The sequence below is a fragment of the Hypanus sabinus genome, chromosome X1 (assembly GCF_030144855.1).
Source record: "Hypanus sabinus isolate sHypSab1 chromosome X1, sHypSab1.hap1, whole genome shotgun sequence".
Lineage (NCBI taxonomy): Eukaryota > Metazoa > Chordata > Chondrichthyes > Myliobatiformes > Dasyatidae > Hypanus > Hypanus sabinus.
In genome coordinates, this window is record NC_082738.1 from 15,651,861 (window position 1) to 15,677,933 (window position 26,073).

The following is a 26,073-nucleotide window of genomic DNA, read 5'->3' on the forward strand; positions in this document are numbered from 1 at the left end:
TATGCTAACTACACTTTGAGTAAGCTAATTACACTTTTGTCTTTCTCAATTTGACAGTGGATGTAATGAACAGTGTATTTTAAAGTTCTGAACAATTTACGCTAACTAATTAGAAAACTGTGGCTCTCGAGTTGGCTTATGAATAAAATTGTAAAAAGAACAAGGTAAAGTTGGACAATAAATTGAAGAACACTGCCCAATGCTAGAATTTGAGCCAGAAATTTTGAAAATAGTTTAAATAAATACTATTCTTGCAGTTTGCATTTCTCTAGGTTGAGTCTAAAATGTAGATTATGTTTATGAAAGATATTTTAAAATGTGCTTTGGGTGGTTGAGAGACTGGAACCCAACAGAAGCCTCACAGGTCTGGTAGAATGATTGAAGCAGTGTAATTGTTTGCAGACACTGGAAGTATTGTCTTGCAGTACAGAATGTTCAGGGAAGTGTAAAAGATGTTTAAAATTATGAAGAGGTTTATTAGAGTAAACTACTTGGCAAGAAGATTAATAATGAGTGTGTCGATTTGTTAATTGTTAAGGGACATGGGTGGCATCATGAAGGATCTCTCATCTGCTCATAGACTGTCCCACTCCCATCTGTGAGGAGGCTATGTAGCATCCATGCCAGGACCACCAGATTCAATAATGGTTGCTATTCCCATGCAGTAAGACTGATCAACACCTCCACCCACTGATCCACTCCACCACACCCCCAACCACCACTATTTTTATCATTTTGTGTCAGTCACCTTATGTACAGACACTCCTGTGCCTTGCATCACTTTATGGACATACAATCAAAAAATATGTGTGTGTGTGTGTGTCTCTCTCTCTCTCTCTCTCTCTCACACTCACACACTCACTCTTACATACGTAGATGTATTGTGTTTGTTTTTTTTGTGCTGCGTCACATCTGGGGTAACAATATTTTGATCCCCTTTACACTCGTGTACTAGAAATGACATTAAACAGTCTTGAATCTTAAAATGTGAGAATGCACTGCTTTAAAGGATAGCAGAAGACAATTCAATGGGGAACTTCAAAAGGGTTATTGGATAAATATTTTGAAAATAATTGTAGACTATGGAGAAGGAGCCAGATTGTAGAACCAGTTAATTCTATCAAAGAGCCAGTATGTGCTGGATTCGTCTCCGTGTGTTTTGTATGATTTCCAAAACAAACATCACTCCTTTTCACATTATCAACAACCTCATCTTCATAGCTTGTTGTTCCAAAACATCGACAATTCTTTTCTTCCCATAGATGCTGGTTGACCCACTGAATTCCCTGTGTGTTGCTTCAGAGTCTCTTGTGCATCCAAATTTAATTCCATATTAACTATAACCCTTAGGACAATGAAAAAAATAAAAGCAATTTAAGCCTGCAGGCTACGTTTAGTCAGCATGCTTGTGGGAGTTGAAATTTGTCCATCCTTCTGCTATAACAACAAATTTCACTACATATGCCAGTGATGATAAGCCTGATGTTGATATTTTGTTGATTCTTTGAGGGTTGTTTATTCTTACAGTACTCTAAGTACTTCAAAAAAACTTTGTATCTATTCAGGAAGTGAGGAATTTGACAGTGTTAATGGAGATCCATGTATTAAAACAGTAAATTATTGCTTTATGTCCTTCAGTTGCTGTCCTTTTAAGTCAATTCCAGAGGCCCAGCATCTATGAGCTGACTTTCTTTTTTTTCCCCTGTTAAATCCAATTACTATAGACTGGCAGGAGACCAGCAGATAGAGGTAAAATTGGGTTTATTCCTGCTGGCAATTGACAGAAATTGAATTTAACAGCTGGAATGCTAACGGCCTTTCACAGGTGGCAGGCTTCCAGACTTGTGGACCAGTATGAAAGTGACTTTGAACTCCCCTTTTTCCTCTCCTGATGTGTGAATATTTGGAATGTCCACAGAAAGTTGTTTCTCTATTTCTTCCAGAGATGGTTTAAAGCTCAATAGAAATAGAAATAGTGTCTTTCAAAGTGGCCATTTAATTGTGTAAGCCTGAACAATGAATGTCTTGAAGCCACTTCATTTAACATCTATGTTCCATGGTGGTGAGAAGTTGAGATGATTTCTCTTCCTTGACTGGGGTATATGGGCAACTGTGGTCTGCACTAACCTAACACATCCCACCAACCTGATGAGTCCTGCTGAAGGGTCTTGGCCTGAAACGTTGACTGTACTCTTTTCCATTTATGCTGCCTGGCCGTGTGTGTGTGTGTCTATGTGTCTGTGTCTGTGTCTCTTTGTTTTCCAGCATCTGCAGATTTTCTCTTGTTTGTGTAAATTTCTGCCGGCTTAAGTGCCTTTTTCTAAAAATGAAGGGAGAAATTTTCTAAAATCATTGAGAACAAAATTTGTTTATAAATATAAAAGAATACCAAGGAATGGATTTGTACTTATAACTTTCTAAAATTGCTGGTTACCAAACACTACTTTTAAACACCTTTCTTCCTTAGAATACATGGGCAACAACAGTTGTTGTCTTTCATTAGCATAAGTTCTTTCAGTTCCACCTTGGCCCTGAAACCCCTTTCCAAAATAAATATATGATCATTCTTGCTGTCTCTGTTTCTTTAGCCCTCTTCTTGACTATGCTTTCAACAACTATCCTTTACCAATGTTTTGCTCTTCCTTTACATTTAAAGAATTTTGGAGATAATATCTAATCTTTGCAGAGTGCAGTGTAAATGGACTTTGTTCCATGTCCTCTCAATAGAAGTCTCCATTACAATTGAAGCTGTATAGCCTAAGCTATAGAAATGAAAATTGTGATGCACAGACACCAATGTAAGGCTGTAATTCAATTAGATTCAACACAGTTGAAGCTTGAGGAATAATAAATGACTATATTAAAATTTTACACTATTGTGGTAGCATAGTTACATCAATTTTGAAAGAAATATACATATCTGCCTAAGACTTGATTGAGGAGTGCACAACTGCTCAGGCAGTTCTGTATAGAATTTCCAGTGAGAAGAATAGTGCTGACTTAATGGTAAATGTACAGTATGTGCCATCATAACTGGAATAATGAGTTTTCTTTCTCTTCAGTTTACGGCCATTTCACTCTATTTCGTATAATTTGAAAGGTATAATTTGAAAGTTTGTGTACAAGTAATTTTACATATTAGAAATGTTGCACAACTTGAATTGCAGTTGCCTTTACACAAGCAGTAGCATAATTTGTATTCTGGTTTGTAGTTTTCATCTTTTTCTTTGGAAATAATCTTTTTGAAGTTTTGTTAATTTGAGATTAACTGAAGAATGATTCAAATTTTAAATGATCAAAAATAAACTTCAGTTGGAACTTCCCCAAGTCAGAATTTAGCATGCAATGAGATGAAGTGAACATAGTGTGGTGAAGCTGACCTTTAAACTGTGTGAAACCAAAGAATTGCAGTTTTAAAGATATATCTTTTTAGTAGTTTCAAAACAAAGTTGTGCTTTACAGAATGAATAAGTGCTTTTCTTTAAAATGTTTTTTTTTTGGTGTCTAATTTTGTAGAAGACAACTGCAGGAGATCTGTTGATGGAAGTACATTTCACTCTAAAAGATGTCAGTTGAGTTAACCAAAATTCATAATTTCACCTCCCAACCAACTTCTAGGTTGCCTAACCAAATAATAATTTGTAGTCCTCTGAATTCCACTGCTCCATATTTAACCTTTTCAAATGTAAGCAGGCTTAATGCACTCACGTCTGAAAGGCGAGCTTTTAGACCAGATGAATATGGAAGTTTTCAGCTTTCAGTTGCCTGTTTGAATTCTGAAACCAGAATGGAGCTTTTTGCACTCTAATAATTGATATTTGTAAATTTCTAACATAAGCATTGTTATATTTTATATTTAATAGCTTAGTTCCATACAGTCAGATAGATCAATGGATATCTTTAAACTGGTGAATCAGCTCTTGCACTTTTCAAGCTTAGAGGGAGGAAAATTAAAATATTTCTTTGAATTTTTTTGAATGAGTGTAGGCATCGAGGTGGTAGTGGACATCAAAAGATTCATTTATTATCAAAGTATACAACTCTGAAATACTTCTCCAGATAACCATGAAACAAAGAAAAAAACAGCAGCATGATCATCAACCCAAATCCCCCTCCCCTGCCCACAAAAAAGAGAAATATCAGGCAAAAAAACACAGTATAGTACAGTTCAAGTCCATATCCAAAACCCAGAAAACCTGGGTAACATTCTACTGGCACAGTGGCAAGCCTTTCCCTCTCCAGCAGAGCGATTTCCCTCAGCAATCAAAAGGCAGGCATCCAGCGCTCACCTTTTGCGTTTGCCTTGATGTTTCAATCTTCCTTGTCGCTTTAATCAGCAAACAATGGAAGCTTTAATCAGCAAAATGGAGTCGAACATTGGCTAGTGCCCTGTCCTAGTGAGGTTTGCACACAATAGCAAACTTCTGAGACTGCAGAGCACTGAGACACTCAAATGATCTCTAAATTGCAATTCATGGGCTCCAACCGTTCCAGAATCACATTCAAGATGAAAAACAAATGAACGAAATGAAATCTAGTGTTTCGTGACCTATCAAAAAGATGTTGACTGAAGGACCATTGTACGCAGGCGCCATCTTGACTGGAAGTAAAATTATAAAAGAATCGGGTATTTGATAAGTGTGATTTAGTTTGGGGCAGACAGCAGAGTTTTTTTGAGAAGAACTTTGTGTGCAGGGAGGAGAGTGAAAATCTGCCAAATATGGTATTAAAGAATCTAAGGCAAAGAAAATTTGGAAAGGCCATCACAATGCGCTGAAGGTGGATGTATGCTGTAACTGTGTACGGGAGATTACTTTTAAACCTCATACTCATTTGTCAAAAGCAAATGCAATATTTTCACTGGCATAAACGTCACTTGTAATTTTTTCCCTCACGGGTGAAGCTGTTAACCCAGTTGTGCCAAAAATATAATCATGTTCTCACTGTCATTCTGTACCACCTATAGATTGGAAAGCTTCCGATTAGTGCATGTAATTTCTCTTTAGTCAGTACCAGGTCTCCTGTGCTGTGTTAAGATAAGATGTGAAGTCATTGTTAAATTTTTAAGAAAGGAAGATTTCCATTTAGGATCCTGGAAACCTAGCTTTGAGTGACTGTCACAAATGAGAAAAAATACAGATGCTGGAAATCCTGCCGAAAGGTTTCGTCCCGAAACATCGACTGTGCTTTTTTTTTCCATAGATGCTGCCTGGCCTGCTGAGTCTCTACAGCATTTTGTGTATTGAGTTTTTGACTGTGACATTTCTTGTTTGCTCGCTTGTACGAGGTGCTTAGTGTGGTGCCTAAAACATTTTATGATGCACATACATATTTTAAACTATCTAGTACTTTTATTTCTGAATGTTTCTTTATCCTTTTAGTGTAATGGTTACTGTATCATTACTTAGAAGGGCAAATACAGTGTAGGGATCTACAGACTGGTGACCCTGCCGTCAGCGGTGACCAAGTCAGTGGAGGCGATTCTGAGGGACAGGATTTACCTGCATTTGAATGGAGAAGAACCAGGGGAATTGATTAGCGCAGAGTGCAGTGGATATTGTCTATATAGACTCTAGAAAGACCTTTAACTAGGTCCTGCATGAAAGGTGAGTGTGGAAGGTTAGATAGCATGGGATCCAGGGAGAGCTAGGTAAGTGCATACATAATTGGCATGATTGTAGAAGTGAAGTTTGTTTTTCTGACTGGAGGTCTGTGATAAGAATTAGTGTTGGGCCTGTTGTTGTTTGTGATCTATATAAACTATTTGGATGAGACTGTGCAGGGCATGGTTTGTAAATTTGCAAATTACATCAAAATAGCTGGTGTCATAGATAGTGAAGAAGGTTATTAAAAGTTATGGTCAAAGATTCTTAATCAGCTCGGTAAAGAGTGGCAAATAGTGTTCAATCCAGGTGAATGTAAGGTGTTGCATTTTGGGAAGCCAAAGCAGGATAGGTCTTTCACAGTGAGCAGTAGGGCCCTGTGGAGTGTTTTAGAACAGGGAGACCTGGAGTACATAGTTCACTGAAAGTTGCGTCACAGGTGGACAGGGTGGTGAAGAAAGCATTTGGACATGCTGGCCTTCACTCAGGACACTGAATATAGGAGTTGGGATGTTATGTTGCACTTGAAGCCACACCTGGGTACTGTGTGCAGTTTTGATTACCCTATTACAGGAAAGGTGTCATTAAGCTTGAAAGAGTACAAATGCATTTACAAGAATGTTGCCAGGACTCAAGGGCCTGGGAGAGCTTGGGTAGGATAGGATTTTAATCATTGGAGCATAGGAGACTGAGGTATGATAGAAATAGAAGCATAGAAAATCTACAGCACATTACAGGCCCTTTGGCCCACAATGTTGTGCCAATCATGTAACCTCCTCTAGAAGCTGCCTAAAATTTCCCAACTGCATAGCCATCTATTTTTCTAAGCTCCACGTACTTATCTAAGAGTCTCTTTAAACACCTTATTGTATCCACCTCTACCACCTTCGCTGGCAGTTCATTCCATGCACCCACCACTGTCTGGGAAAAGTTTCCTCTGACATCCCCTCTATACCTACTTCCAAGCACCTTAAAACTATGCCCCCTTGTGTTGGCCATTTCAGCCCTGGAAAAAACCCTCTGACTATCCACATGATCAATGCCTGTCATCATCTTGTACACTTCTATCGGGTCACTTCTCATCCTCCATCGCTCCAAGGAGAAAAGGCCAAGTTTACTCAACCTATTCTCATAAGACATGCCCTCCAATCCAGGCAACATCCTTGTAAATCTCCTCTGCACCCTTTCTATGGTTTCTACGTCCTTCTTGTAGTGAGGTGACCAGAACTGAACACAGTACTCCAAGTGGGGTTTAACCAAAGTCTTATATAGCTGTAACATTACTTTACAGCTGTGGAACTCAATCCCACAGTTGATGAATGCCAACACACCATACACCACCTTAACACTGTCAACCTGCACAGCAGCTTCAAATGGACGTGGACTGCAAGATCTCGCTGATCCTCCACACCTACCAAAATGAACCACTTCACACTTACGCAACACATACAAAATGCTGGTGGAACGCAGCAGGCCAGGCAGTATCTATAGGAAGAAGCGCTGTCGACGTTTCGGGCCGAGACCCTTTGTCAGGACTAACTGAAAGAAAAGATAGTAAGAGATTTGAAAGTAGGAGGGGGAGGGGAAATCCAAAATGATAGGAGAAGACAGGAGGGGGTGGCAAAAGGGATACAGAGCTGGAGAAGGGAAAGGATAATGGGATGGGAGGCCTAGGGAGAAAGAAAGGGGAAGGGGAGCACCAGAGGGAGATGGAGAACAAGCAAAGAGTGATGGGCAGAGAGAGGGAAAAAAAGGGGGAATAAATAAATCAGGGATGGGGTAAGAAGGGGAGGAGGGGCATTAACGGATGTTAGAGAAATCAATGTTCATGCCATCAGGTTGGAGGCTACCCAGATGGAATATAAGGTGCTGTTCCTCCAACCTGAGTGAATTTTTTCAATGATTTTAAGTTCCCTGGCCCCCACCGCCTTATTTTCACCATGGATGTCTAGTCCCTATATACCTCCATCCCCCCACCTGGAAGGTCTCAAAGCTCTCCACTTTTTGGATCCCAGACCTAACCAGTTCCCGTCTACCACCACTCTCCTGTGTCTAGCAGAATTAGACCTTACTCTCAATAATTTCTCCTTTGGCTTCTCCCACTTCCTCCAAACCAAAGGTGTAGCTTTGGGCACCCGTATGGGTCCCAGCTATGCCTGCCGTTTTGTTGGCTTTGTGGAGCAGTCCATGTTCCAAGCCTATACGGATATCCATCCCCCTCTTTTCCTTCGCTACATCGACGACTGCATTGGTGCTGCCTCCTGCACGCATGCTGAGCTCATTAACTTCATTAACTTTGCCTCCAACTTTCACTCTGCTGTCAAATTTGCTTGGTCCATTTCCAACACCTCCCTCCCCTTTCTTGATCTTCCTGTCTCCATCTCTGGAGACAGCTTATCTACTGATATCTACTATAAGCCTACAGACTCTCACAGCTACCTGGACTATTCCTCTTCCCACCCTGTCTCTTGCAAAAATGCCATCCCCTTCTCACAATTCTGTGCCGCATGTGCTCTCAGGATGAGGCTTCTCATTCCAGGACGAAGGAGATGTCTTCCTTTTTTAAACAAATGGGCTTCCCTTCCTCCACCATCCACTCTGCTCTCAAACGCATCTTTCTCATTTCATGCACATCTGCTCTCACCCCATCCACCCACCACCCCACTCGGGATAGGGGGTTCCTCACCCACCACCCCACCAGCCTCCAGGTCCAACGTATAATTCTCCGTAACTTCCGCCACCTCCAACGGGATCCCACTACCAAGCACATCTTTCCCTCCCCCCCCACCTCTGCTTTCCGCAGGGATCGCTCCCTACATGACTCCCTTGTCCATTCGTCCCCCCCCCCATCCCTTCCCACCGATCTCCCTCCTGGCACTTAACCTTGTAAGCGGAGCAAGTGCTACACCTGCCCTTACACTTCCTCCCTCACCACCATTCAGGGCCCCAGATAGACCTTCCAGGTGAGGCGACACTTCACCTGTGAGTCGGCTGGTGTGGTATACTGCGTCCGGTGCTCCTGGTGCGGCCTTTTATATATTGGTGAGACCCGACGCAGACTGGGAGACCGTTTTGCTGAACACCTATGCTCTGTCCGCCGGAGAAAGCAGGATCTCCTAGTGGCCACACATTTTAATTCCACGTCACACTCCCATTCTGATATGTCTATCCATGGCCTCCTCTGCTGTCAAGATGAAGCCACACTCGGGTTGGAGGAACAACACCTTAAATTCTGTCTGGGTTGCCTCCAACCTGGTGGCATGAACATTGATTTCTCCAACTTCCGTTAATGCCCCTCCCCTTCTTATCCCATCACTGATTTATTTATTCCCCCCCCCTTTTTTTCCTCTCTCTGCCCATCACTCTGCCTGTTCTCCAACTCCCTCTGGTGCTCCCCTTCCCCTTTCTTTCTCCCTGGGCCTCCCGTCCCATGATCCTCTCCCTTCTCCAGCTCTGTATCGCTTTTGCCAATCAACTTTCCAGCTCTTAGCTTCAGCTCACCCCCACCTTTTGGATTTCCCCCTCCCCCTCCTACTTTCAAATCTCTTACTATTTTTTCTTTCAGTTAGTACTGACGAAGGGTCTCGGCCCAAAACGTCGACAGTGCTTCTTCCTATATTCACTGCCTGGCCTGCTGCATTCCACCAGCATTTTGTATGTGTTGCTTGATTTTCCAGCATCTGTAGATTTCCTCATGTTTGCACTTCACACTTATCAGGTTGAACTCCATCTCCCACTTCTCAGCCCAGTTGTGCATACTTTCGCTATCCTGCTGTAACCTCTGACAACCCTCCACACTATCCACAACACTCCCAACCTTTGTGTCATCAGTAAACTTACTAACCCACCCTTCTACTTCCTCATCCAGGTCACTTATAAAAATCGCAAAGAGGAGGAGTCCCAGAACAGATCCCTGCTGAACACCACTGGTCACTGACCTCCATGCAGAATACGAACTATCCACAACCACCCTTTGCCTTCTGTAGTCTCATGGAAATTCCTAAAATCATGAGGGGCATAAGTAGGGAGAAGGCACACAGCCTTTTTCCCAGTGAAAGAGGATCAAAAACAGGAAGGCATAGGTTTAAGGTGGAAGAGTTAAAATTTGAAAGGGGTAACTTATTCACCCAGAGGGAAGTGCATATTTCCAAGTGAGCTACCACAAGTATTACTTGTGATTGGGACAGTAAAAACAGTTAAGCTTACAGTTGGACAGTAGGAAAAGGTTAGAGAAATATGTGCCAAAAACTGACAAATGGGGTGATGGGTATCTAAGTCAACAGGGGAGAGTTGGGCTGAAGTGCCTGTTTTCATGTTGTATTACTCTGACTCTATTGCATTTTTACTGAATTAAATTAGAGCAAAGTTTGTGCTGTATTTGCACCTAGTAATTTGCAACCCGAATAGCTAGAGAGGGGATGAGTCAGACAGAGCCTTCAAATTAGGTAGAATTGTAACAGTTCAGCTCTGGTTAAGTCACTTGTTGCATTTGGAGCAGCTGCACATTGCACGGAGACTCTAAAAGTATCTGTTGTGCTGCAACAGCAAAGGGGTAAGTAATTAATGTCAAATCCTAGCCTTAACCCTGTAAGTACTAAATCTTTTATATTTATGTTTTAGATTCTAGCTGAATAAATGCTACTTTTTGAAGTCATGTATTCTCTGTATTTGATATTTAAGTTTACATCTGAACTTTCTGCTTTCCCCTTAGTTTGGTCAAAAGTTTTAAAATTATTCAGAAAGATTCATTTTAAAATTAGTTTTAATTTTTCACGAACAAAATAATTTCCCCCTTCTCACCAGTGTTTGTTGTGCAATTGATATTTAAGTTGTAATAGCCACTGCCCCCAATACTGTCAGTGTTAAATAGCTGTCAATTTTTTTCTGTCTCGGTGATTTTAATTTAAAAATTGATTCCTAGTAGAAGTGATTTAATCTTGTTTTTATTTTTTAATAAAAACTTCACTGATTTAAATTATTCATTTTTGATTTTGCTGTTGACTGCTTAATTGAAAGCATGATATAAAATAAATCATTAGAGATTAAACAATAAGTGTAAGGGCATTTTTAAAGGTCTTTACTAAATGGAGCAATTTTTAACTGATTCGTGCTGAATTTGACAACTAGCAAATTGACAGTTGAATTTAAAGTTAGTTGTATTGATGTAATCGGCTATAACCTTAGTTGAAAATTATACTTTTTAATAAATATCTTGCATTTAGTAAGTAATTAGTAATCTCTAATCGTATTGATTGTATACATGGAAAACCGTCTGTTGAGGGGAATGGGCAGTACGGTATAAAGTTACTTTAAAAAAATTCTCAATTACTCAAGTATTTACATTGCTTCAGGATGAGTCAATATGCTGCAGAGTGTAAACCTGTTTGTGACATGTCCGAGGTAACAACAGTGTTACAGTTAAAAGATAAAGCATCTACATTGATTGCTTATACATAGCTCTCCAGTGTCTCATCATTCACACACAATTATATTGTCAAGTTATTCACTAGTGGAATATTCCAAAGTCATACTGTGTGTTGTACGTGTTTAAAGTGCACACTTAAACTTGCTCAACGGATTGGGTGTGAAAGTAGTCTGCAAGGTTATTATTTTAACAGAAAAAATTCAGTTTTTTCCCTCCCTTTCGTCTTGATGAAGTTTGTCTTTGTACTTTTTTTCTATCTTTCCCAACCTGCCACAAAAGACTGAAGGTGTATCTGTAGTGAATCAGGAACCCACTGCTCATCCTTTTTATTGTATTAGGTGGGCCCTCAGGTTAACATTCCATTTGAAGGATGGTCACTGTTGCCTAACTGCACCAGAGAAGAGCTTGAACCTACAGCTTTCTAGCACAAGCAAAATAAAACTAAATAGACATAGCATAGAGTCATAGAATACTACAGCACAGAAACAGGCCCTTCAGCCTATCAAGACTGTGCCAAACTGATTCTGCCTTGACCATAGCCCTACATACCCCTCCCATCCATGTACCTGTCTAAATTTTCCTTAAATGTTGAAATCAAACCTCCATCTCCCACTTCTGCCAGCAACTCTCTTTGCACTCACCACCCTCTGAGTGAAGAAGTTTCCCCTCAGGATTCCCTTAAATATTTCACCTTCCACCCTTAACCTCCGAGCTCCAGTTCACCCAATCTCAGTGGAAAAAGCCTGCTTGCATTTACCCTTTCTCGACCCCTCATAATTTTGTATACCTCTGTCAAATCCCCCCTCATTCTCTTATGCTCCCGGAACCTATTTAACCTCTCCATATAACTTGGTTCCTCAAGTCCCAGCAACATCTTTGTAAATGTCCTCTCATTTTGAATTGTTGAAATAACTTTTAATGAGATTGCTTGAATAGCAAAAATAATTGTTCAGTTTGTTCAAATTGTTACCAAACAAGTTCAGGTTGCAGTTGGAGACAATTGTCACTAACCAACAGTACAATAGGTGCTGTCTTTGTGGAGGGAATTTTGCCCAATAATGAGGGTTGCTGTGTGAACAATTGCATATATCAACTATATGAATTTGTAGTCCTCTGATGTGGACAACATAATGATCATCATTATCATAAATTGGTTGGACAGAACTAAGCTTCTGATATAAATCCAGTACTCCTTCCTTGGTATTAGATGGTATTTGCCCCACCCCCACCCTCTCATTTGGGTTCTGGGTATCTGTCTTTACATCAACTTGCTGGCTTTCTTAAACCAATGATGGGTTCATAGACCCATGAAAATTGATGTCAAGAATTCTGCTTGTGAGGAAGAAAGCTGATATTAGCAATGCAAATGAAGAAAGACTGATCACAATGTTGGACTCCTGTGACCTCAACTGTAAAAGCGTGAAATATAAAAGTAACTTCAATTTTACTTCAGTTCAAGAGTTGACATCAAATAATTTTCAGGTGACTGAAGCTAGTTATTCTAGGTATTTTATGTCTTACCAAAAATCCAAATCCCTTGCTTTCATACCTTGCTGATAGTACAGACCAAACTTTCTGTTACTCATGACTTATTTTTTCCTCGTTTTCCCTTGTAAAATTTAATTTGGTTATGATGCCATAAACCATTCTGTGTTTTTTTTTTCTCTTGCCCTCTTTCTCTTCCGACCTCCTCTGACTTCCTCCTCCTCTCCCCCCCCCCCCCCCCCCAAATTGCAGGCATGTGTTAATATTTTTGGAGTGATAACATAAAGTACTCTTTTAAGTACACTCGTGGTTCATTTGTTGGACCTTTTCTTCCCTCATCCTTCAGATATATACTTTATGCAATGCAAAACATTTATAATCTGGATAAACAAGTTTGGAAAGTTGAAAAAGACGGAGGGATAATAGAGAAGGAAGTAATTTGAATCTGCTACAGAAAGAGAAATTAAGAGGAAAAGGAGGTTGTATTGAGAGAGGGAGGAGGGAAAGAGTATTTAAAACAAACTCACAACAATCTTCAGGTTGCGACTATGCTCTTTTGTTTAGTCCTTGTTCAATAGCAATATAGGAACACAAGTCTTTTTTTTAATGGCCATGTTTAAGCTGTTAAGTACTACCCTGAACTTTCTTCATAGAATTTAATTTGCAGTTAGTGTGCAAATGCAACAATTTTTGAAACTCGGGGAGATTATGGTAAGCTGATTTTACAAGGCAAATGCTGGTGTGATGCAAATCATCCAGTGATTTGTGGTAATTTACTGCAAATTTCTTCTCACAAATTGCTGAATGATTTACATGATAATGCTATATTAAATTTACACACTTGCATCATTTTTCCAGCAGGAAAGAGCACATCCTCAGATAATTTCATATTTCTTAAGACATAGAATAGAGCCATTTGATCCATCATGTTGATGCTGGCTCTTGGAGCAATCCTGTTCATATGAGTAACTTGTAGTAGCCAATTAACTTGTCAGCTAAAAATGTATTTAGGATGTGGGGGGAATCTTGAGCTCTTCAGATAAATACAGGCTGTTACAGAGAGAATGCATGGTCTTCATAGGCAGCATGGAGATTGGGATCAAGTCTGGTTGCTGGAGCTGAGGCAGCAGTATTACTTACATGTTTTTAATCCCAGCTCTAACTGCTGTGTCTTCACTATTCCCTTCAACCTTCTCACTGAGGCAGACTATTTTGTTCTCAGCAAAGGTATCACCTTTGTTTTCCTTTGCCTGCACCTCAGTGAGTTCCACGCTCACCACAACGCTGAGTTCTTCTTCTGTCCCCTCCATCTCTGAGCCCATTTCCCCACCCCCGCCGATGACCTTTTCTCCCGTCCCCAATCTGCCTTTTGTGGGAGATCCACTCTGATTCTTTGCCTGCTCTGGGTCTTTTAATCTCAAATTGCTGACAAGACATTGACCAGCTCAACTTCAGCACTCCTTTCTCCTCCTCGAATCTTTCCCCCTCTGAATTCACTGTTCTCCACGCTCTCCACACCAATCCCAACTTTACCTTTGAACCCAAGGAAAAGTGGGGGAAGGGAGTTGCTGTTGTAGTGTGGTGGACTGACCCCTTTTGCTGAGGCCAAGTGGCAACTCTCAAACACCACCTTTTTCTGACCCCTTGAAAAGGACTCCACTCTGGACCATCAGGCCACTGTCTCCCACACCATCATTAACCCCATGAACTCTGGAGATCTCCCATCCACTGCCACCAAACTCAGATTCTTTTCCAGCACTGCTTGGTTCTACCTCCTACCCAAGATCCACAAGCCCGACACTCTGGATAGGCCTATTGTCTCAGCCTGCTCCTGCCCCACTGAACCTGTGTCCACGTACCTCAACTCCATTCTATCCCTCTTGGTTCAGTCCCTTCCCACCTACATTTGTGACATTTCACATGCTCTCAATCTCCTCAACAACTTTCAATTTCCTTGCCCTGGCTGCTTCATTTTCACCATGAATGTCCAGTCCCTGTACACTTCTATCCCCCATCAAGAAGGCCTTAAAGCTCTCTGCTTCTTTCTCAGTAAAAGATCCAACCAGTACCCCTCCACCACCACCCTCTTCTTCAGCTCCTTCCACACTCCAAACTCGAGGGGTAGCCATAGACCCCAACTATGCCTGATTTTTCGTTGGCTACGTGGAACAGTCCATTTTCCAAGCCTTCCCTGTAAAGGCTCCCCAGTTCTTTCAGCACTACATTGACCTGTGCTGAGCTCATCAATTTTATTAACTTTGTCTCCAACTTCCATACTGCTCTTAAATTCACTTGGTCCATTCATGACACCTCCTTCCCCTTTCCCTATCTCTCTCTGTCTCCATCTCTAGAGATAAACTCTCTACTGACATCTTCTATAAACCTACCAATTCTCATGACTACACCTCTTCCCACCCTGTCTCCTGTTTTTTTAAAAATAATAAATGCTATTCATCTTTCTATTTCTTTTTTCTCAGTTCCTTCGGCTCCACTGCATCTGTTCCCAGGATGAGGCTTTCCTTTCCAGGACATCAGCGATGTCATCCCCTCCTTCAAAGAATAGGGTTTACCTTTCTCCTCCATTGATGCTGCTCTCACCTGCATCTGCTCCATTTCCCAGACATCAACATTCACCCCATCTTCCTGCCATTGTAACAGGGTTAGAATTCCTCTCTTCCTCACCTAGCACCCCATGATCCTCTGCATCTAACACATCATTTTCAGCAACTTCCATTTTCAGATGAAACCTATCACCAAGCACAGACTTACTCACCCCACCCCCATTTTCTGCTTTCCGTAGGGATTGCTCCCTCCATGATCCCCTTGTCCATATGTCCCTCCAACTCATACCCCTCTTAGCACATATCCCTGCAAGCAAGAGAAATGCTACACCTGTCCATGTACCTTCTCTCTCACCTCAATTCAGGGCCTCAAACAATCCTTCCAGGTAAGGTAATATTTTATTTGAAAATCTGTTGGAGTCTTCTGTTGTATCTGGTGCTCCCGATGCAGCCTTCTCTACATTGATGAGACCCAGCGCAAGTAAGTTGAGGGATTGCTTTGTTGCCTACCTCCTCACCATCCACCAGTGTAGAGTGCCCTCCTGCTTTAAATTATCCACCGTTGTCCCTGTACCAAAAAAGGTCCAGGTAACATGCCTGAACACCTAGTGTCCTGTCGCACTCAATAATAAGCAAGTGCTTTGAGAGGCTGATCAAGGATACATCTGCAGCTTGCTACCACCCAAGCAATTTGCCTACTGACACAACCGAGCGACAAACAATGCAATAGCCACTGCTTTACATACTGTCCTTACACATCTGGAGAAGGATGCTTTTGTGAGAATGCTGGTCTTGGACTACAGTTCAGCATTCAATACCATAATTCCATCCAGGCTTGACAGAAAGCTCAGAGACCTCAGCCTTGGCTCTGCCTTGTGCAGCTGGATCCTAGACTTGCTGTCAGATCACCAGCAGGTGGTAAGAGTGGGCTCCCTCACCTCCATCCCTCTGACTCTCAACTCAGGAGCCCCTCAGGGCATTGTACTAAGTCCCCTCCTTTGCTTCCTGTATACCCATGACTGTATCGCCACCCAAAGCTCCAATCTGCTAATTAAATTTGCCGATGACACTACACTGATTGGCCTAGTCTCAATTAATAACCAGGCAGCCTACAGAGTAGAAGTCATCACCCTGACATAGTGATGTCAAGAAAACAACCTCTCCCCCAATATCGTAAAAACAAAGGAGCTGGTTGTGGACTACAGGAGGAATGGAGATGGGCTTACCCTTATTGACATCAATGGATCTGGGGTTGAGAGGGTGAACAGCTTTAAGTTCCTTGGTGTACTCGTCACCGAGGACCTCATATGATCTGGACACACCAGCTGTGTGGTGAAAAAGGCACAACAGTGCCTCTTTCACCTCAGACGGTTGAAGATGTTTGGTATGGGCCCCCAAATCCTAAGAACTTTCTACAGGGACACAATTGAGAGCATCCTGACTGGCTGCATCACTGCCTGGTATGGGAACTGTACCTCTTAATCTCAGGATTCTGCAGAGAGTGGTGCGGACAGCTTAGCGCATCTGTAGCTGTGAATTTCCCGTGATTCAGGACATTTACAAGGACAGGTGTGTAAAAAGGGCCCAAAGGATCATCGGAGACCCGAGTCACCCCAACCACAAACTGTTCCAGCTGCTACCATCTGGGAAATGGTACCACAGCATAAAAGCCAGGACCAACAGGCTCTCAGACAGTTTCTTCCACCAGGCCATCAGACTGATTAACTCATGCTGATTTGAGTGTATTTCAATGTTATATTGACTGTTTGTTATAAGTTATTATAAATTACTATGATTGCACATTTAGATGGAGATGTAATGTAAAGATTTTTACTCCTCATGTATGTGAAGGTTGTAAGAAATAAAGGCAATTCAAAAGTGGAATTTTTCAGTGACCCACCACTTTATTTTCTATTTCCTTTCCTGTGGCATCATGTTGGTCCATGGCAGCCTGTTCTGCCACAATGAGGCCACTTCCAGGTTGGAGGAGCAACACCTTATATTCTGTCTAGGTAACCTCTAGCCTGATGGTGTGAACATCAATTTCTCCTTCTGGTAATTTCTTTTTCTTTTTCCCCTGCTCCTTCCTCTTCCATTTCCCACTCCAGCTACTTACCTCTTCTCTTCCCCTGCCTATCACCTTCCCCTGGTGTCCCTTCTTCCCTTTCTCTCATGATCCACTCTCCTTTCTATCAGATTCCTTCTCCAGCCCCTTACCTAGCTGTCCTCCTTCCCTCCTCACCACCCCCCACACATGTTTTATTCTGATGTCTTCCACCTTCCTTTCCAATCCTGATGAAGGGTCTCTGCCCAAAACATTGACTGTTCAACATTTCCATAGATATTTCCTGACCTGCTGAGTTCCTCCAGTATTTTGTGTGTGTTGCTTTGGATTTCCAACATCTGCAGAATCCCTTCTGTTTATGAATTTAATAGTTTATTGTCTTAGCAAGAAAAAGTAAAAGCAGGTCAGGTGCACATTACACTAAGGACTAACAAATGTGCCTTCAATATCTGCCGTATACCTATCTGCAGTCTAAAACTTAAATTGCTGGGCTTCACTTAAAAGTGCAGTTAATATGAGTATCTTTGTAGCATGCAAAGTTGGCTTGATAAGTGGTTGTGACCACTATTGTAGATGACTGCAGAAGAGATGTGATTCTGGATTTAGCATTTCTAGCATAGCTTTTTCAGGATAACCAGTGATTTTCATTGTGAGTCTTGTGGATGTTATGCTTGAGATGAGGCCAGTCTAGATTTAATTTAATTATTAGTAAAAGCTCCACAAGATTTACTGTTCTCATGGGAAAATGTAAAAGGTACATTGGCTGTTTTGTTTCATCCTGTTCCATACATGTTTCAGCACATATAAGGTGACTCAAGGCAAGGAGATAAGTGATTCCAATCTCCAATGAAAAGACATTTTAAGTTCTAGGGATTGTGGATTTCAGCTACACTGTTAGGCTGAAGAGATGAGAGTTGTTCTTGACGCAAAGGACATTGAGATGACTTTTGATGGAAGTGGCCTTAGAAGATGGAAGTGGCAAGAAGCAATACTTGTTAACAGATGGTTCAAAGATGGAACACAGAATCAAAAGTGGTGAGTGTGAAAAATATACACCTGCACTTAATTGAGGAGTGCACAACTGTTTGCTTAGACAGTTCTGTATAGAATTTCCATTGAGAAGAATAGTGCTGACCTAATGGTAAATGTACAGTATGTGCCATCATAACTGGAATAATGAGTTTTCTTTCACTTCAGTCTGTGGCTATTTCACTCTATTTCATATAATTTGAAAGGGAGTTTGTGCACAAGTAATTCTACATGTTAGAAATATTGCACAACTTGAATTGCAGTTGCCTTTACACAAGCAGTAGCATAATTTGTATTCTGGTTTGTAGTTTTCATCTTTTTCTTTGGGAATAATCTTTTTGAAGTTTTGTTAATTTGAGATTAACTGAAGAATGATTCAAATTTTAAATGATCAAAAATAAACTTCAACTGGAGCTTCCCTAAGTCAGAATTTAGCATGCAATGAGAAAAAGTGAATATAGGGTGGTGAAGCTTTATGTAAATATTTATGATCTGCACTTCTACCTGTAAGGATGGTTCATTGATTCCATATAATATCAGAGAATGTACAGTATACAGCCAGAAATTCTTACTCTTCACAGACATCCATGAAACAGAAGATGGCCTCAAAGAATAAATGACGGAAAACGTTTAGAACCCCAAAGGCCCCACACACATGCTGCTTCCATGCACATGCAGCAGCAAAGCAGCAATCCTCCCCCTGCCCTCCCTTGTTCCAGCAGGAAACATCAGCCCCCGTCCTCCACCATCCACCAAGCAATAGCAGAGTCCCCAAACAGCTCATGATCTGCAGTTCAGCAAAAATTACAGTCCGTAACCCAGCATTTTAACATGGCACAGCTCTCTCTTTCACTAACAAGGGATGAAGAGGTGTTCATAACAAAAGGAAATGGTGAAAACAACCAGTCAGGACTTCCAAAAAAAGAAATCAGTAGACACTTGAGGGAATAAGATTTGTGAGGAACTGAGTCTGCATAGACTGTCCTAATTCTGTGTTGTAAAAATGTTATTAATTTTAATACAACCAATTGACATCCTGTCAACCCTTGTTCAATCACCAATTAAATGAAATCAATGTGACATAACTAACCTGCTCATAGTGGCATGTTTGGTTTCTTGAAGAAGAGTACTGTTTCAGGCCTCAAAGATATGATTGAGCTGAATATTACGAAATAGTTGAGAATGACATCGCTTAATGTCAAGGATTCATTCATGCAGTAAGAAGCTCTGTTAAAAAGGAACAAATGTTGGTTAATGGTAAAACCTTTTGTGGTTGAAATTATTTTGATTCAACTGGATGGTAGCGCTTGTTGGAGACCAATCCCAGGGTATTTATAGGAGTTCCTCAAAGAGGAGAGAGATTTGGGAATATGGGTCCATAATTCCTTGAAAGTGGGGGCATAGGTACAGAGAGTGGCAAAAGCTTTTGGCACATTGGCCTTCATAAGTCTAAATGTATTGAATATAGGAGATGGGATGGTATGTTGAAGTTGTGTAAGATTTGGTGAGGCCCAATTTGGAGTATTGTGTGCAGTTTTGGTCACTTACCTACAGGAAAGTAAGTGAGCTTGGCAATTAGCTTGCGGAGATTTCATTACTAATCAAGGTGACATCCTCTGCGCAGTTATTGGTGTTTCTCTTTGGGAGTACTCGCATTTTTTAAATATAGAACCACATTCGCTTGCACATACATATATATATACACACATTATATGTGTGTGTATATATATAGTGTGCGTGTGTGTATATGTATGTGTATATGTACATATAATATGTGTATATATAGAGAGGGGGAGAAGTATAGATATGTGGTAGTGAACATGGGTTCATTGACCATTCAGAAGTCTGATGACAGGGGGGGTTAAGATCTCTTCCTGAAATGCTGACTCTGTGTTTTTGTGTTCTTGTACCACTTCCTTGAGAAGAGAAAAGTCCTGTGTGGTGGAGCCTTAATGATATTTCCTGGAGTGTAGGAGAATGAGGGAAGATTTGATAGAGGTATACAAAATTATGAGGGGTATAGATGGGGTAAATGCAAGCAGGCTTTTTTCCACTGAGTTTGGGGGAGATTAGAACTGGAATTCATGAAGGGGAAAGGCAAGTATTTTAGGGGAACCTGAGGGGGAACTACTTCATTCAGATGGTGGTGAGAATGTGGAACAACTTGACTGTAGAAGTGGTGGATGCAGGTTTGATTTCTACATTTAAGAAAAATGGTCCAAGTATAAAATATTCTGCAAATTTTATTTGCTTAAAACGCAGATGATCTGTTTTCATTATTTTTGTTTGCCTTTGGTCTTTTAGATGTGTGATTTGAATTTAGTATAATCAATGTGGATTTAACTCTAGCTTGGATTATTAATAGGCATCTTTATTTTATAAAATAACTTTTTATTTAGCCTTGGGATTCAGATGTGTAAGACAGCCCATCTGAGATCATAAACTCTGAGTATATTTTGATGTTCAACAATAGATGCTGTTGTAAATTTAGGAAAATTGAATGCTGTTTCCTTTTGGTATTATAAAATATTGTAGTGAGTTTTTCAATTGCATTATCAAGGAGAAAGCAATCACCATTTCCATAGACAGGCTGCACAGAAACTTCTCTTCACCTCTTTTCATAGAGTAACATAGCCATGATTCAAATATATGCCACAAATCATGGTAAATCATCTAATTGTATATCCCCAAATAATTTACACTGGTCTTGTGTTGCGTGGGGAGATGGATAGGTCTGTAACTTATACTTATCCCCAAATAAAATCACAACAGCTCAGCCACGTGGGGATTTGGTGCAGCAATCAGGAGTTCAACCAGGGCATTCTAGCTCTGCAACATTTTAAGGGTGACTGACTTTTTGTAGTTAACCAAAGGTCGCTTAAATGTTGCATTTAGAAAAATTCTTTTAACATGAGGAATAGATTTAAAACTCTTTTTTTTGCTTTCTAGCAGAGCACTTTGAAAATGGACATAGAAGACTGCAATGGTCGTGGTTACATTTCTGGTAAGAGAATATTGTGCTCATCTTTCCAAGTTAAAATATTTTGCCTCCAACTAACTATCTTATGAAGCAATTAATTGTCTCTGAAACTTTTCACGCTGGATATTTTGATATGTTTTTACAATCTTTAATGTGATAATCCTATGACTTCTATTTTTCCAATTTTCATTCAAGATCATTTAATGCCATCTCCAGTACATAAGTGTAAGAGAGAAAGAAATAATTTTTACTCCAGCTCTGATGCAGCACAATAAGAAAAAAAAACACAAAAATAATTTAAAAATACACAATAAATATAAATACATAAGACAGCTTAATTGTATGTCCATAAAGTGTGCACTAAGCACTTTAGTACACAAGGTAACTGACAGGAAATGATAAAGTAGTAGTGGTTGGGGGTATGGAGGCATGGGATAGTGGGTGGAGGTGTTGATCAGCCTAACTGCTTGGGAAAGTAACTATTTTTGAATCTGGTTGTCCTAGCGTGGGTATTGCATAGCCTCCTCTGTGATGGGAGTGGGATAACCAGTCCATGAGCAGGGTGGGTGGGATTCTCCATGTTGTTACTAGCCATTTTCTGGCACCTTTCTGTATATATGTCCTTGTTTTTCTAGAGCCTTCCTGCCTGCCAGTGTGGTTTCCATACCACCACATGCTTCTCAAGGTGTAATATGTTGTCACTGGTGAATAGTATCAACGTGGTTAACACAGCATCTGACAAACATATCCTTGTAATCAGTGCAATGTAGGTAAAATGGGTGCTAACCTTCCCACAGATTTGAAGTATGATCTCCTAAAAACACCATGTTGTATGTTTCTGTATTAAGGATATTGAATTTGCTCTTTACATGGGATTAATTATGTGGACTGATTAGATTGACTCAAACAGGAAGTTTGGGGATTGTGCAGTTGACAGAACTGTTGGGAATAGAATATTTTCTGGGCTACCTGTTCACGTAATATTTCATCTTGCTTGATGCACCAACACACCCCTCTGTTAGAGTTGGAGAGGGACAAGTTGTTCAAGAGATTTGCTCCTCAGTTTTCATACAATGATCCATATTGCAACTTGATGTTCATGGATGGTGAAATAAACTTTGGGTGTGCTGGATAGTTGATTCTTCATGTAAGCATTGATATTGCCACTTTGAAGTCTGTGGAACTGTATCCTTCTAATGGATGGCATCTTTGGGAAAGATGTAATGGTTTTGCCAAAGTGAATGAAGAACTTGGAAAGTCTCTGCAATTAAAAAATGCAGAAAAACAGTAACATGATAATTTTCTGGGTTGGCATTTTCTTGCATAAGTGCTCAAGAACACGAGTGAACTGTAAGACCGACCACCATTACTTAAAAACTAGTAAATAGCAATTCATTGGTGTATGTGCTTTTGAATATTTTTCAAATGGAAAAGGTCATGGCATTCTCTGCTAACTGTACTACTGGAGGTGAATGTGTACACAGTCTTTACTGTTAAAGTTCTTTCAGGGGTGAAACCACCGTGCTACTTTCTATGGTATGTTTCTATTGTGGAAGTCTTGAGGAAGTACAGGTAGTCACCGAGTTACAAACATCCAACTTACAAACAACTCGTACTTACGAACCGAGAAAGTAGAACACCGTCCACCATTTTAAGTTGGATTGCAACGCCGTCCACCATCTTAAGTTGTTGCCATTGACAATGTGTTGAGTGTATAACTTTGTATTTGTCTTAAAATTTTCTTAGCAAGTTGGTATGTGAGTGAGAATAGGTTACAGGGCAATAAATGGGGAAATGTGTGTTATGGATTGACCTAACAGTGGCCATAAATTTGAGCTGAAAGTTCAAAATAAATTTATTATCAAAGTACATATTTCACCATATACAACACTGAGATTCATTTTTGAGGTGTACTTAAAACATCCATAATAGAATAATAATCATAATAAATTAATGAAAGACCGCACCAACTTGGGCATTCAACCAGTGTGCAAAAGACAACGGACTGTGCAAATGCAAAAGAAAGAAATAATAAATAAAAATTTAAGAATATCTGTAATAATGACGTGATATTCATTCCACATATAGTTAAATACTTTATCAAAAATCCTGGGGGGGGGGGTTCAAAGCTGATAAAGCAAGCTTTTCAGTGAAGTAAGGGGGAAAAGAATCAGCGAAATAATTGATATTCTGAATTGTTGAATGAGCTTTATTCTGCTTAAAAGAATGTCTAATCTCTCAGTGACAAAATAAAAATATGAGATTATACATAGCTGAGGATAGCAAGATAAGGAAAAGATTACACCATTGTTTTCAGCCTTTAGAATTATGTGTAATTTAATTGAGCTACTTTTAGTTGATTTTAATTCTATGAAATGTTTCAAAATTCAATATTTACATAAAATATGATTTTTTTTCTTTAGGTGTTCATAGGAGTTGTTTCCAGAATTTTGCAGAATTGGCTTCTAAAATATGTGAAGGCGAGATCCAGTAAATGCAATCCCATGTTCAGAATTTGCTCCTCAAGTTACACAGTTGGGCATTTTAAAGCTACAGATCGTTTGGTATTGTTTGATGCTGTGTGTCATTTCCTTGCCATCAGTCTAGGCACAGATAGTGAGAAGGCTGGCTCAGTTTCATTTCTTGGAAGAAGCATTTCCAGGAAGATGGGTTGCTAAAAGTATGAAAATACCTAGCAGTAGTGTGGCTGGTTTATTTTCTCCTTGAGGCTCAAGTTGCATTACAAAATGGAAGAGCACGCTTCCTTTCAAGAATTAACCCTTCTGTTAACTTTGTCTGAGTAAATTTCTCCCCTCCCTATTCTTGCTGACAAATAATAATGAACAGATTTTTGAGTGAATTTTGTGCATTTGTGTTACTAATTATACAACATTGTCTATGCAATAATTTACTTGAAGTGCAATGCCCTAAAACACTTCTGCAGGTCACTCTGACTTCTAACAATAGTTTTTTTTATTTGTATTTAGAAGCTGCATTCTAGGACTTTGACATTCAGTAGGTGTGTTTGTGCTGTTAAGCAGCTTTCTATAGCTCTGCATCACACTTTGACATCTTGTTGATAGAAGCTGCCACAGATGTACAGAAGGGATTTTGCAGCATAAGTGTAAGGAGGCATTTCATGGATGTTGGATTCAGAATCCAAATTAAACAAAGCAGCTGTTCTATAATTTTTACATTATTTTTTAAAGCAGCAAGACTTCAGTAATGTATTTTTATGAACCCCTCTTAACTTGTCCACCCCCCTCTTTTTGTTTCAAAAATTGGCAATTCATTTGAGCAAATATTTTGTGTAGATTGGCACTTCATTGTGGCCTACCATTTAAACCCTTGGCTTCAAACGGCTAATGTTAATACATATTCAGTTAAAGGGACCTTGCCTTTCACAGCGATGTAAAATTATAAAATAGAACGCGCCGGGGGTATGGGACAAGTAAATTTAACTGAATGTCTATGAATCAGATACGGTGTCCAGTAATAATTCTTCTATGTGTCAAATATATGAATTTCATTGTTCATTAATTAAAGGTTTAATTAGTATTTTAGCAAATCTTTGTAAACTTATTAGGAGGTGGACATCTTGAATTCTGGACTTAAGCAATGATCGTTTATCCCTTTAAGTACCTGCAATACGAATTGTGAAGAGATGTCTTAACCTAGTTTATGTTGACAAGTCATAAATTTAACAGAAATACAAAGACTGAGATTAATTTCAACCAATCATGTTAAATGTAAGAGGTGAAAATGTAATAACTACTGGCAAGCTAGAGTGTGTACTCTGGTGCTAAAATTTGGCAACTGCCACTCTACTTGGCTTCTGTTATCATGCAGCTGTCTGGCTTCCCTTGCAATTGAAGGGAATCACTTGAGCTGCAGTACTTTAACCAAATAAAGTTTAATGCATATAAATGACAAACGTAAAGTCATGTCAATAAATGTGTATGTTAACTACTTCTTTAGAATTATGCCCCTTTTTTGTCAAAAACACGTGGAACTCTTGCGATGAAAGGGTGCAGAATTGATTTTGCACTTACTGTAGTACTGAGTTTGAGTAATGCCATGCTTGGGTATGTTGACCAGAAATTTGGAGCTTCAGACTTGGGATTGGGAAAAGTTCCAAGTGTTGGGCTATTGTTAAACACCGCCCTGTGGCTACAGGACAAACAGTTTTAGTAATAGACAACAAATACCCACCAATAGCCCTTGGTGGTCAAACCATACGGATTATAAGGGGAAAGAGACTGAGATTATTTACAGAATAGATATTTTGGCCAAGTCATGAAATATAGAAAACAATTAGCGAAAGCCTAGCCAGAGTAATTTCTTCAAGATCTATCTTTGGAAACTGCCGGTAGGAAATAACGTTAATCATTGCTATTTTTTAATCAGGGTGACTTCATTGTTCTTGGATAATATGATGCGCTCTTAGACTACATAACTATTTGATATACTTTGCCTTCTCCACTTCAAAAGTGGAGAGCTAATTTGGGACTTGGGTGAAAGTGCACAAGGTATTTTTCATTCTTCTGGTTGCAATTTAAACTTGCAGCCAGTATATTTGTTATGTAATAGCTATCATTTTCAGAAATTAAGAAGTCAGATGCTATTATTTTTGCTTCCAAGCCTATGATAATGAAAACTGAGTTGCCGTTCCCACATTAAAATTTTGAGTTGTTCAGATTGTCTCTTTAAAAAAGAATTTCAAAAGAAATTGTGAATTGGGGTGTTTCACTGACTAGTACATATTGATGAGCAAGACTTTTTTTATTGCAATCTCAGCCATGCCTTTGTAACCTCAATTTCCTATGTGTTAACTTGTGCCCACATTTTGTATCCCTTCCTGACATCAGTTGTTGAAAAGTTATTGGAAGGTATTCTAAGGGACCGGATATATAATTATTTGGATA

General features: G+C 39.9%; 1 protein-coding gene across 10 annotated transcripts in view; it reads left to right on the forward strand.

Annotated features, from left to right (window-relative positions):
* ikzf4 (IKAROS family zinc finger 4) overlaps positions 1-26,073 on the forward strand; it is a 165,158-nt gene that overhangs the window by 49,659 nt on the left and 89,426 nt on the right. For 2 of the 10 annotated variants that reach the window (XM_059955918.1, XM_059955919.1), the window contains exons 1-2: positions 14,844-18,174; positions 21,118-21,172. In XM_059955918.1, the coding sequence (XP_059811901.1) occupies positions 18,142-18,174; positions 21,118-21,172 (88 nt within the window). In that variant the 5' untranslated portion in view covers positions 14,844-18,141. Of the gene's footprint in view, positions 1-14,840; positions 18,175-21,117; positions 21,173-26,073 lie in introns of those variants that run through there. The other 8 variants (XM_059955927.1, XM_059955925.1, XM_059955920.1 and 5 more) reach the window with 8 other exon arrangements.